Genomic DNA, 14,290 nt, shown 5'->3' with positions numbered 1-14,290 from the left:
AGCAGTTTTGTTCAATGTAGATTGTTTGGTTTGTCTCACAAAAGCAATAAGATAAAATGAACTAAATAAATAAAAAAGAAAACATAAGAAAAATACACATGAAAACATTAATACTTTAAACTTTAGCGTCTTTGCTTTTTTTCCCCTTATAATTATTAACCTTTAAAACTTAAGTTTCTCAAGAGCAGATTTGCTGTAATTTTATAGCATGCATTTAATTTCTGAAATTGTGAGTCACTTAGCTTCTCTTGTACTATTTCATATTTAACTTGTTTTTATTTTTGTGTTTGGCGTCCTCTTCTTTTCCTTCCCCTCTGCTCCTTCCTTTTTTATTTTGTAGAAGTCGTGTTTGGAGTCTTTGCTTTGTGAACTTTGACCCCTTTTGTTGGCTCTTTCTGTTAAGGGGTTCAACTCTCCCGTTACGACCCCCCCAAAAAAGAAAGCGAACAGGGACTGAGAAAAAGACGAGAAGGTTCTGTTAAAAGAATAGATATTATTCTACTGCTGACTGTCTGTATCTGCCTCTGGCGGCATCAGTCGCTGTGCACTGCTGCTACCTAAAGGACCTTTGCTTGTTCTCGACCTTCAAATGAACAGATACTAAAAGAGTCTTTTTCTCATGTTACCAACAGCACTTGGTTTAGTTAACTTGTTTTTTTTTTTTCTTTTTTGCTTCGGTAAAGTCTGTAACTCTTGATTATTAACGTAATAATTTATTTATAAAAGTAATACATATATATATAGTACCTTTGTTAGAGATTACAGATTGGGCTAATTCTTACTGAATCCCAAGCTGTAACAATTCACAGTTTTAATGCAAAAAATGAACAAATGAGTCAGTAAATAAAAGAGGTGTATGTCCGAGCGGTGGGCTGGCTGAGGGGGAGCCTGACCTGTTGCTCCAACCAAACTGTGGGGCAAAACTGTCAAACCAAAGGGCAATGAAATCATGAAATCAATTCTTTATCTCATAAATGCCCACTCCCTCCCACCCTCCCTTTCAGTGCCCCGAACCTCACAAACCTCGTAATGACAGACCTCACTCTCTCGGTACAACCTGACCCATTCTCACTCTTCTGCCATTCAATCCAGGAACACAGCAGACTTGTTGAAACTCTCTCAACAATGGTAATGGAAAAGTCATGCAGCTGAACAAAAAGAACAAATGTCTATAAACATGGAAATCCATCTTCACCAGGGGCGTACCGCACCCACAGGGGTTCCCGTGTCTCCTGGTCTCCGCTCTCCACCGGACCAGCCTGGCCTGTGTCGACTCCCTCATACCGGCGTGGTGCGGCGGTTCGCTGTGTTGGTGTGGCTCGAGTCTTTCAGGTCCTTCTGGATGCAGTTGTGGACTTGCAGGAAGTTGTGGTCCCTCTCAGAGTTGTAGGTGGCGGTGGGCGTGCCGGAGGACTTGAGGGTGTCCCGGGGCAGCGTGTACATGGAGATCTCTGTGGATGGCAGCGCGCTGAAGCCCTTGAGGCCCACCGGCGAGGCGTCACGGGAGTGTGATGGGTCTGTGGAGCGGGAGGAGGAGCGCGAGCGGCGTCTGTAGCGGTAGCGGTAGCTGGGGATCCGCGTTATGGCCGAGCCTTGGAGGTAGTCGGCTGCGCGCGCCCCTATTCGGAGCTGTCGATGACGGTCGATGAACATGTGCACGGCCAAGACGCCCACCATCTCAGCCATGATGAAGGAGAGGGCACCGAAGTAGAAGGACCAGCCGTACGAGTAGCTGTTCTTCTTCGAGTCGCTTTTTGAAGGGTCCCCTGCGTTGGCTGATATGTACACGATGATCCCGATGATGTTGCTCAGGCCTAAGAGGTTGTGAGATGCAGGATGGGCGCCATACAACGGGAGAGGGGTGGGTTACGGGTAATGAGTTCATGGAGAAACGGGCAAAGAGAGGAAAACGACAAAAATTGCATCATTCAGGATGAGCTCATAGAGTTATTCTTGGTGCATGGTTAACTTAATATGCAGTATCATGCCAAATATGTTTAGAGCGCTGATTCATGCACTGTACACAGTGTACTAATCCTGTCCATGCCGGAGTGACTGATATTAGACTCCTAATCTTTGCCCTTGCAGCAAGAAACAGGGCGGCTCCAGGTCTTGATGCAGATCATTTGGGACAGAGTACAAGATAATCCACATTGGAGCTGTGTTCTGCATTAGAGCCCATCATATATCCACATACCTATACTTTGACTTGTTAGTTTAGTCACACACGGAGAAATGTTTGACATGGTATATCTGGGAAGATGGATCGTAGGGAAAGTGTGTCAGGGACACCATATTTTTAGAGATGAGTCCCAATGGGTGGCTTTTAGCCTAGCAACAGGACTGAGAGAAAGGAAAGGAAGACAAAAGAAGAAGGGACTTGTATCTGCAGTACAACCAACAGCCTGAGACAAAACGGTGCGTACACGGCCTTTTGATTTCATGCTGTGGTGCAATGTTAATTACAACAGAAGTGTGTAATGACAGCTATTTATAGAAATAGTTTTACATTTTGGGACATACGTTTTGTGCAGGGGAATAAGATGATAAGATCGATACCACTCCCATATCTGTAGAGTAAATATGATTAGCCTGATTAGCCTAGCTTAGCATAAAACTTGGAAGCTAGCCTCAACCACCCCTTCTAAATTTACGTTTTTGAATGTATAAAATAAACAATATAAAGTTTGTAAATTAGTTTGGTTCAGAGGTGCTGATAGGTGGGCAGGTTTTTTTTTTTTAACTTTTACAGATGTTTTCCTCAGTTGCCAAATGTTGTGCTAAGCTAAGCTAAGCAACTGCTTGCTGTAAATACATGAGATCATTGAATGATCATATTTCGCAGAAATGTCAAACTATTCCTTTAAAGGAAAAAGCCACCATACAACTACATTTTTAAAAGTCTGGATTATAAAGTTGCTAAATTCACTGTTAATAAAGTCATTAGATAATTAAACTTTCAAACCACGTCCAGTCTTACTCTGGGAAATATTGTTGATACTAGGACTCCAGAGATGTCCCTAAACAGAGCTTAACACTGCTAAAGTTAGTGTTCAAATCTACAAGCAGAAACACAAAAAGGCATCCATGAGCTTGTCTCTGGGTAAAAGGAATAAACAGTAAAATTCCCTAAAAACCAAACTATGTATTGGATTATTCCTGCCAAAAACTGGTCAAACATGAGGGTAAGGCTGCAGAAGAGCTTGAAAACATGAAACCTAAAATTCATCTAAAAGTACTGCTGAAATTTTTTATTTTGGCAGTGACTTTTTTAAGCTACTCTTCATGAACCACTGAAAGGCTTTTATTGTGAAACAGCTGCAGGAGGCACTCATGGAGTGTAGTGGCAGTAGTTCCAATAAAAACTGCTCTAATTCAAATACACAATTACAAAACAAAGTTTGTGCCCATTGAATGGACGCCTGCCCCTTTGTATTATTTTGACGGGGTCTGACTCACCTGCAGACACAAAGAAGATCCCTGCGCTGAGGATGATGTTGTGGCGTGACTTGTAGAACTCACTGGCAGCTATACACAGGCCTCCCATGAAGAGCAGGATGACGCTGAGGATGGGGAAGATGCTCGAGGCTCGCACCGCACCTGGAAATCAGCGGAGGACAGCAGTGAAGAGAAAAAGGGGTTTGGGGGGGAGGGTTGGGGATTGGGGTGTGATTTGGTGTTCACACAGAGAGGAGGACAGCCAAGGGGGCAACAAAGAAAGAGGGGGAAATGGCAGGGATGAAAGGAGTGATGAGTAGAAATCAGAGGGAGCGAGAAACAAAGAGAGAAAAGCACATTAGAATCCATTTCAGCATCTGCTCCTTGTGTGTGAGCACATCCTAATCAACACCCCATCAGGCCTGTGAAAGACTCCATCAACACTGTCTAGTGAGTGTGTATCCCCACAGTGAGCCTGTTATCCAACCTTATGTAATCACACCGCTTGACTCTCCCTCTGCCCCCCCCCCTCTCTCAGCACACTGCTCCGCAGACCACAGAGCGAACTGGCTGCTTTATGTAGCATCATGTGAATGGCAGTCAACAAAAGTGCTACGGGGCTCTGGCATGTATATGAGCCGGGCCGCAGTGCAGAGGGACGCCCTTGAAACGAAAACAGCGTCCTTGCAGCTAATTACGAAGAAGCAAAAACTGTAAACTGGAAAACTGGAATTTTTGAGGTCAAGCCAGGGTCAAAAACAGGAGCTGTGCTGCACCCTGAGGTGTCGGGTGAAATTAGACTCACAGAGTCTTGGAGAACAGACAGTTGCTGTTTGCAGGGGAAACAATGAGGAAGTGTCCCACCTCCTGCCTCCTGTTTAACATGCACGCTTAAACTTTCATCATGCTGGTAAAATTTTCACCACTTCACCTCATCTCCCCACGTGCCTGCCGACTCAGCACTTTTCCCAGTTTCTCCCCCAAAGTGCTGACGCCGGGCCGGGTGGCTCTGTGCTGAACTGGGCCACCTGCACCTCCACGGGGACCCGCCGGGGCTCCTGGCGGCCCATCTGCCTGCCTACCTGCTGCCATTCATCGCGCCCTGCTCCCTGTCAGGAATTCGCTTATCCTCAGCTCCCCCCCAGCCTCCACCCCCCAGCACCCTCAGTCGTCAGTGGGTAAGCCACCCTGAGCCCACAGGTGGGCTGATAGGTTGAAGTGAACAGCTGCAGTGTAGGAGAGCGCTGAGCGGTGGTCATGGCTGTGGCTGGACGCTCATCAATCACTTGTGCTCTCAACAGTAACTAAAGGAAAGAACACGGTGCTGAGGCTCCTTCATATGTGCTGTTACTGCAAAGATCCGTTATTTGCCAAATAATGTGCCAAACGTTTTCAGAGTGCCAGACCCAGCTCTGATGAAACAAGCTGTTTAAGCTTCATTAACAAAACACTGGCATTATTCATGACCCACCACACCAGTGCTTCCCAATCCTTTTGCTCTCTCCTACCTTAAAATGAAGTCATGACTACTCGGATCACCTGGTCAGATATTAAACTCATCAATGAGTTTTAGGCTCATTAAACCACCATAAATAGTTTTTTCTTTCTCAGGTTTTTAGACCCCTGAAGATGTCAAACTATCCAGTCCTTCATTATATGAATATAAAAAGGAAAAATAGGTGAAAGAGAAATGAGAAAAAAAAGTAAACACAATATCTATGTTATATATGAAATCGCACAAACAAGAAAGACACAAAGAAATAAATTGATTCCATCCTAATGACCCCATGGCCGTTTCCTCTGGCAAGAAACCTTTATGACTTTACATTTTTGGCCCCAACCCTGATGAAGTGTGTAGAGAAAAGTCATCAAATGTTCCAATGTCAAATGTTCCTATTCAAATGAAATATGATGTGGTTGTAATCCATTCTGTAAATGAGCTAGTGTATGATTTTTGTCTATAAAACCTTTAAACTTGACTCAGCCAATCAAAACAGAAGTGATCTGTTTTATGATAATAGGATTGAAAATGACTGAAGCTGTTGAGCCGGAGTTTAAGACCGCCGCGCATCACTAGCTAGCACCTTTATGAATGTGCTTTTGACCCGACACTGTAATGTCTCTGCTCCCCGTCCCACCTGTATCCATCATGTCATCACTCAACATCATGATGTGCTTATCGCTTTCTTTAACCTTGCCTGAAACAGCCTGGCCACTGGCCTCCAATCTGTGTGATGGAGAAGACTTAAATGCTGTTATTCACCACCTTCCATTTTTCTTCCATCTGTCTGTCTCTGTCTGCTGCACACGGTCATCTCACCGTCTTTGTCACCCGGCAAACGTCCCCTGTCTCATCTTGTCTTTCTCTCTCCTTCCATCTCTCTCTCACTTAATTCTCACTCAGTCAAAGCACAAGACAATTTGAAAGATAAAGTGTCGTCTCGCCCTCCCCCCTCGTCTTTCTCTGTTTCTACTCCCCCCTCTCCCACTTGTCTCCTTGCTTGACCAGGGGGGGATTGTGGGGTTTAGGGTTACCGGTGAGGTGGGTTGATTAAATATTAAGTTGTCCTGAGAGTTGACCCTGCTCCTGTGTCCTGCTCTAAATGCATCATTCTTCCTAAATCCGCCCCCCTGCTCTGCCTCCACCCCTCTACCCCGTTAACCCTGAAGGTATTGACATGGTCGTTCACAGCACATTACCTGGGAGAGGGCACCGGGGCTCTTTTTCATCCATCAGCTTCATTTGCAGAGACAAAAGAAGGATAGAGGGCCAGCCAAATTTATTGATTGTTGACAGTGGGGCTGTTTAATAGTGTGGGATCTCAAGGTGACACTAAAGTTGGAGAAACCTCAGAGAGGCTCGGCTGCAGACAAGTGTAGAGAGAAAAGGGGAACATGTCCCTGCATCTAGATTTTAGCAAACAAACTGTATGGCTTTAAACTGAGGTGACTTTGCCTTTCTGTTTCACCATCCTGATGTGCATCGTTTCATTCACAAATCTGATCTCATTGTGTTCATCACACAAAAAATATCAGTGTGAACATCCTAAAGCTGTTACTGCAAGTCTGTAAAATGTAAACAGCCTCATGCTCTGCAGCCTCCTTCATGTAAAATACTCGCGGCTGTGATTAACATTGCAGTGCTGGAGACTGTCTCATATACAAGCAAATGTTTGAATCGAATACACACACACACACACACACACATATAGATATACATACATATGTACACACACACACACACACACATACACACACACATACACACATACATATATAAACATATATATACAAACACACATATATACATGTATATATATATATATATATATATATATATAGATATATACATATATGTATGTATATGTATTTTTTTTCTTTTCCGTAGCTTGCGAATTTTTAGAGGTACGGACATCTGATGATCTTTAAGGATATGATGCATTTCTGCAGATGTACCCAACAGTACAAAAAGAAGTTAAAATATTCAACATTAAACATCAGCAGTAAAATCCAACACACACATTAATGCACCAATAACATTAATCCAAAAACATAATATTTAATAGTAAAACCACAGTAAAATACTTTATAAAAATGCTTTACTTCAAGTAAAATTGCTGATAATACTGCTTAAGAAACTTTTCGAAACGTCTGCAGAAACACTTGATAGTTTTTTGTAAAAGGTAGTAATGTTTTAAAAAAGAGTAAAATATTTGCTCTTTATTACAACTATATCAACAGTATTAGTAAGTAACAGTAAGACCTCTATGGCAGCTAGTCGTGTCTCAGATTTGAAAGCTTCAGAGAAATCTTGAAAGCAATGACAGGGTTTGTGATGTTGGAGCTTTCCAGGATCCTAAAGGATCCAACTCATTTGCATGGCTTCGAAGGATCGGCTGGCCTGCAGTGCTTCTCCAGTCCTATGCATTCTCTGTATTAACATCCATGTTTAGCAGCGCGCTGAAAAGTGCAGTGACCTTCACAGTGACCTCCCAGCATGCACTGTGCCTTCCCTGGGATCAGGCAGCAGTTTGCTGCGCCAACATGCCCCTGGGTTTGGCTGACCATGCTGTACCTCGGAAGAAAAGGCTGAAGTCCCTGCAGATTTTTCATGCCAGGATGCACTCTGTTCTCCTGCATAATACTGAGTGTGCCAGTGGTCACATAGCGTACGTATGAAGCTGTGTCTCCGAGCAGCTTGTTGCCTGCAGTGAGGGCCGATGATGGGGGCTGCTGGAGGAAGATGGGGCATTAACTATTTCCCAAGGTGGTGAAGCTGCTTCTTTCTGAGAAGTCACCTATTTAAAGTCCTTCCTCACCACATTCTGGAGGTTTCACATCTTCACGTTCCATCTTTTAAGGATCGGCTGAGCCCCTGTCAGAGTTTTGAATCCTGCCTGGAGGGATGTTTAAACACGGCCCCCGGGGGCGAGGCAGGCAGAGAGACTGACAGGCTGACAGATAGACAGGTCTGCTGTGGATGGGTTAGTGCAGAATAAAGGGCAGGTCCATGATACACCATGTTTAGTAGTGCTGCACAGGGCCAGACAAATATATTGATTTGTTGATATATTGAGCTCATGTTGACCTTCGATTAAACTTTAGCTCTTGGCTAACAATGTCAGCCACCTCTCACATAGTGATGGTTTCTTACTGAACAGAGATGTGCACAAAGCTGCAATGAAATGTGATTTTTCTGTTCATTCATTATTCCAGCAGATATGATAGATAATGCCAATTAAAGACTTCAAACACTTAATTTAGTCTTGAAGAGAGGGATAATTTGTTTACATTTGGTAGAGGACTGAATCACAATTGTAGTGTTATCAGTATTATCTCAAACTGAAGAAAAGAAAACTGTGATGATATTTGACAAATGCTGATAATCTTAACCAGGGGGACTGCATTTTGGCATCCTAGAACAAAATTACAAAACCTAAATCATTAGCATGAAGTATATAAAATTAGACACAGTCAATGTGAATAATGTAAATAAATAAATTATAGTGGGTCACATTTGCACCCATTTTTGGCATACTATAGCTTTTGCCACCATGGTGGACAAAGCATTTAGATCCTTTAAGTAAAATCAACAACAATGTGCTCAATTGCAAGTAAGAGTCCTACATTCAAAACCTTATTGAAAGTAAAAAGTATTAGGGGCAAAATGTACTAAAAGTATCAAACGTTAAAGTAGTCATTCTGCAGAAAATGGCCCCAGCAACTGATATTATATATATATTATTAGATTATTACTGATGCATCATGAATACATAGTATTTTACATTTGGTTAATATGAATAAATAAATCAAGGATTATTAGGCGTATTTATTTACTTAAAGTTGGGACTGACAAATTCAAAACCTTTATTTGTGGTCCAACTCTAGTTTCTCTGCATGTGATTGTTTGTGCACGTTTGGTTGCAGACTGAATTGCTGCTGTCATCACATCATCATCTTCTCAAACCAACTGTGATACTCATTAACTGCGCATCTGTTACAACTTCACAGTGCATCAAGGAGGCCCGGTGAATGGAGATTATCTCAGCCAGGGTGACATTATTCTGACAGAGGGCTGTTGGGATGGCTACAGTCCTGAGAGAGCGAGCCGCGGTGACTCTCCTGTGTGGTAAAACGCTGTCAATCTCCGGCTGCTGGAAAACAGCGACCCCGTCCAAATGAAAGCTATGACCTCCGCGCTAATAGCCAATGACAGCGGCGACCTCGGTGGCGTCTTGTGTTTCTGAAGCTCTCGACTCGGCCCACATGAAAGGATGCTCTCAGGAGCCCTGTGATTAGCCCTGAGGTCGCCGTTTTGATTTGGGTCGAGGTCACGATCACAGAGAGTGGCGAATCTTCTGTTTCCTCCCAAGTGACACCCACATTAATGTGACACCCAGTTAAGGACAGTTTCTGGTGCTGAGCACCCATTGTACCTCTCCTCACTGCTACCCATCTCTGTACTCCCTCTAACATGTTACATCATTTTTTCTGGTAATGAATTTTGAATTAAATTACAGCTGCTGTAAATAATTTTGATTATGACTGACTGTTTGCTATACCCCTCCACGAATACTAACAGCTAAGCAAACATCACTGGGCACGGCAGCCTTAGATTTCTGTTAGTGTTAAGTTTGCCAAATGTATCGATAATTCCTCATCTTCAAATGCTTTTCTATTGTAAAAATGAAAATACAAACACGAAGTATAAATCTAACCACTGCGTTGCTTCTCCGAGGATGTACGCACAGTATGTATGGGAACACACAACCCATTCAAGGGTCACACTAAAATTTGAATTACATTGCATGTTAAAAATCCTTATCAGGGTTCTTGTTTTAAAACAAGTCAACTGGAAACATTAAAAAGTCAACCAGAGACTTTTTCAGCATTAGCTAAAGATAGCTGCCTACAGCTGATAAGACTTATTAGCAAAAGTTGTACTTTCAGGTGGCAAAATTCACAGTCATTGGCTAGAAAATAGAAGCCTATTCTTGTTGAATATGCTAGAACAGAACGATTCACAGACAATAACTAAGGGGTGGGGGATACAAAATGGTCAGACTTTTCTGAATTTACATTAAATTTTCACCAACAGAATCATGTTTGTCCACAATTTCATCCTAACTGAAGTCCCAGTGAGATATATGTATAGTATAAATCACTGCAAGTTGCACCAAAACAATGTTAGCCCTATTCAAATGAAACAAAAATGATGCTTTTCTCAACTCTGATTTCTATTTATTCTGGTTGCTGGTTGTTTGCCTCATGATGATTGGCACTTTTCTATTTACCACCACTATCACTGGTTGTTTTCCTGTCAGTAGCCGAAATGAGAATTGGCACATAAGTTTACTTACTCCAGATGGAGGAAATCTCATCTACTTTGTTTTTATTGAGCAAGAACTCTGAACATTGTCTCTATTTGGTTTGGTCTGATCCTTCGTATACACATGTTGGAAGAAGCAAAGTGAAGAATAATGAGCCACACATTCATTTTCCCAGTGATTGAGTTACACTGGCTGCATTTAGCCCTTTCTCCAGGTCTGCACAGTATGAGGGCATGTACCCAAAGGCAGCGCCGCACTCTGCCCGTCCTGTTGGTGGCTGCACCAGGACGGGAGTTGTAGTAATGGGTGATGGAGGCCGGTTAGCCCCGCCTGGCCCTACCGTCCTGCCAGCATGCGTGCCAACCTGCTCACAGACACACAGGCTGAAAGCAGATACTGTGTGTACTGTATTGATTGGCACGGCTGCAGCTCAGGCTGGTGTCCGAGCGCTGGCACTCTTCAGTGCTGGCTGACAAACAACTTAATGAGACTATCATCCATGCAGGCCCACGGTTGCTGGGTTTCTATAGCAGCTAGTCCTCCTCATCACTGCGGTGGCTTCATTCATGCAACCAAATGGTAAATAACCTGAATTTTTAGAGGCATCTGAGCAGCTCTGTGTCAGATCTGAGGATGCAGCTGATCAGCTTCATACTCTGCAACTGAAACTCACACTGACTGGCAGTTGCTTTAATTTAGTTAGCTTTATAGAGTATCAGAAAACAAACGCATGAAGGAGACAATCCACTAAACTCTAATCTACGACATCTACCTTTCAATTCATATTCATCTTGAAGTATGGACTCACATCAAATGCAGAATCTTTATAGAGATATTGCTTTTTTTAAATTTCATTGCTTACTGTAGCTACATTTCTGGGCACAAAATTATATGAAATGTACATGTAACTAATTATGTGTCTTCTGCATCAGTGATAATTTAGTTGTGTCTCATTAAAGAGAATGGTATTTAGTATTTGATATTTTGTAATTAATTTATCATTTTGTAAAGATCTGTTTTTACTTCGACATTACAGAGCCTTTTCCTGTACTTGTACTATAGTCACCAGTTAACTTTAAGATAAAGATTTTACTTAATAACATATAATATTCTAAAACACCATTCATTTTTAAAGATTAAACCAACCTTTTTAGTTTATGGCTCATTACAAAATAAAACAAATTGTGGCCCTTTGTGCTCCCTTAAAAAATATGTGATAAACCATCGTTTATCAGAACTTTTATTTTTTCTAACATTTTTAAACTAGCTCCACCTCGAGCAGCTACAACAGTAACATGCTGCTTACGCACGGAAGAATGGAGATGCATAAATTACTAAATCATGCCCTTGAATACCAGACTATAAAATTTTCCATTGCAAATTATGCATTCAAAAATTAGTGTAAAGTATAGAAGCATGCAAATAAAATGTACTAATAGTGCCAGTGTCATATTACTATATTATTGGATCATTACTGTTGGTTTATTAATATAGAAGTGGCACTAAATGGTACAGTAAGTCAAGGTAGAGCTAATTTGAACTATTTTATATACAGTTGGGTTCTTTATAAGGCATCATAGTTTACAAACCGGTCATTGTGTTTGAAAATTTTAATCTGAAAAATAACTAACTAGTGGCCTAACGAGCTCTCTGATAGTGAAAAGAACAATATCTCCCTCTGAAACGTGGTGGAGTAAAAGTATAAAGCAGCTTAAAATGGAAATACTTGAGTGAAGTACAAATACCTTAAAGTCATATCTGAGTAAATGTACTTAGTTACTTTTCACTAGTGCTGTTAGAATACAAGAATCGTGGGGTGTACCCATTTTTTGGCAAATTGTATCTTGTGCCCCATCTCTCTAAACACAACTGACATCTGTTAAACTGCATACAAATAACATGGTACATGTGTACAAACAGTACACCCACTGACACTCCACACACGTGCTGTACATGTGAACATACATGTGAACTAACATGCACATCGTCCTCTTTACAAAGGCATCTCTTTGCACCTTCTATCCGTTCTCTCTTTCTCTCTCTCTTTCATTGACAGGGTTGAGAGGAAATTAGCATTGGCTCTTAATCAGCCTCCCCCAGCCCTGAATGTGCTGATGTGCAGGACAGGGTCATGCTAATCAGGTGCCTCAGCTCCCAGGCACATTGATTTAATACTACAAACGCTTATTAATCCCCTCTACACTGCCTCCTCCTCCTCTTCTTCCTCAATACTGAGCCCTTGCACCGTCCTCGTCCTGACCAAGAGGCTTGTTGCCCCCATCAACCCCGGCATCAAACATCCACAAACATCTTTGAAACAGAAAAGTGGTGGTGTTGGCCACAGACTGTTAAAATACACAGTGTGAAACAATGTGTATCAAGACTGGAAATTAGCTTTGGTGGCTAAAATCAAAATTTGCAACAATGCTTGCGCAGCTCGCAGCCTGTATCTAAGAGCTTATGTGCCTCGATAATACATCTTGCAGGCAGAATGCAATGTGACTTGAATGGATTAGTTAATAAAGGCAGATTTCACTCACTGGCATTTATAAATGAGCACAAGAGTAAAAGCTGAGAGGTTCAGATGTGACATTTAAGACACCTCTGGGAACTTAATTAGTTATTTTGTGTCCCATTGCTTGTGTTTGTACTAGTTGTGTTATCTAGGTTGTTTCCTTTTTGGCAATTTCAATCTATTTTTTTTCCTCCCTCATCTTCATCTTCATGATAATGTTGGGATTCGTTCTTTAAACAAGAATAAATGATTTCAGCTGCACAATTATTCAGTGCTGAGAGTAAAGCTGAAATGATGAGATGAATAATTGATTAGTCATTTGACAGATTTTGGGGAATCCATTAAACATTAAAGTAATTTTTTTAAGCAAAAGCATAAGAAAATTAAGTAGTTGTGACTTCTGTGTGAATATTTGCTGGTTTTCTTAGTCCTGTGTTACAGTATTTTGAATACTTGGATTGTTGGATGGACAAAACAAGCGATTTGAAGACATCACATCGGTCCCTGGTGAACTGGGTATGCTTCACTATTTTCACATTTTATAGACTAAACAATTAACGGAGAGCAGAAATGACAGATTAATTAATAATGTAAATAACTGTTACTTGAGCCCTAGTTGAGAATGAGAGAGCAAATATCTAATATATCTGCAAAAGCTTGTGGCTGTTAATCTGTAAAATGACAACTGTTTTAAACTAAAACAGTTTCAGCCTCCTGGAGAAATTCATTTCTACGCAGGTTCATACATTTCTGATCGGGTCTATCCACTAAGTATTTCCAGCACTAAGTTCAGGTCCCTTTAAATATAAAAAAAGTCCCACTCAGAACCTTCCCAGCAGAAATGTATTAACGTGTAATCTGTAATTGTCTGTACTGGCTGCAAAGAGGTCTGCAGGATGCCCTCAAACAAACAAAACTAATATGCTCCAAACTTTCTAATCACACATTTTAAATCTCTTGATTTAACACACACACACACACACACACACACACACACACACACACACACACACACACTTCCTGCAGAACACAGTCACAAACATCAGAATGATGTAAATCAGGGTTTCTGCAGGCTTCACAAAGTTAAATTTTTGACTGTTTATTACTACATAGAATCCCATAGCACTTTAACACTGTATCCATGAGTATATAACAATAATCACCTCTGCCACGTTACATTTGTTTGTTAATTTGTCAGCAAGATAACCCGAGAAGTACCGAACCAATTTGCACCAAACTTGCTGGAGAAGAACCTTTTAAATTTTAGTGCTGATCTGGGTAAAGGGGAGGATCCGTCACTTTCTTTAGCACTGTAAGAATTTTTGAGATTTTCATCAATTTCTCAAGAGATAATTTTTGGATGTTGATGTAAAAAATCAGATATACTCATGGTGCTGACATCGATGTACAATATGGTGCAGATCCAGAAAATAATCTGTATTTGACATACATGTGTACGACACGGCTGTATGCCCTCTACTGAGTTAAATTCTAGTACCCAATGATA

The 14,290-nt window shown here is 41.5% G+C and overlaps 1 protein-coding gene across 1 annotated transcript in view; it reads right to left on the bottom strand.

Annotated features, from left to right (window-relative positions):
* Positions 1-1,013: 1,013 nt before the first annotated feature.
* Positions 1,014-14,290, bottom strand: part of LOC111217600 (voltage-dependent calcium channel gamma-2 subunit) — a 65,850-nt gene continuing 52,573 nt past the window's right edge. Inside the window, exons 3-4 of the mRNA XM_022739546.1 lie at positions 3,460-3,600; positions 1,014-1,814 (exon numbers count right to left, since the gene is read on the bottom strand). Of these exons, the coding sequence (XP_022595267.1) occupies positions 1,279-1,814; positions 3,460-3,600 (677 nt within the window). The 3' untranslated portion in view covers positions 1,014-1,278. The remainder of the gene's footprint in view (positions 1,815-3,459; positions 3,601-14,290) is intronic.

The sequence above is a fragment of the Seriola dumerili genome, unplaced genomic scaffold, assembly GCF_002260705.1.
Source record: "Seriola dumerili isolate Sdu_G_001 unplaced genomic scaffold, Sdu_1.0 BDQW01000044.1, whole genome shotgun sequence".
In the NCBI taxonomy this organism is placed as follows: Eukaryota; Metazoa; Chordata; class Actinopteri; order Carangiformes; family Carangidae; genus Seriola; species Seriola dumerili.
This window is presented reverse-complemented; position numbering and strand designations above follow the sequence as displayed.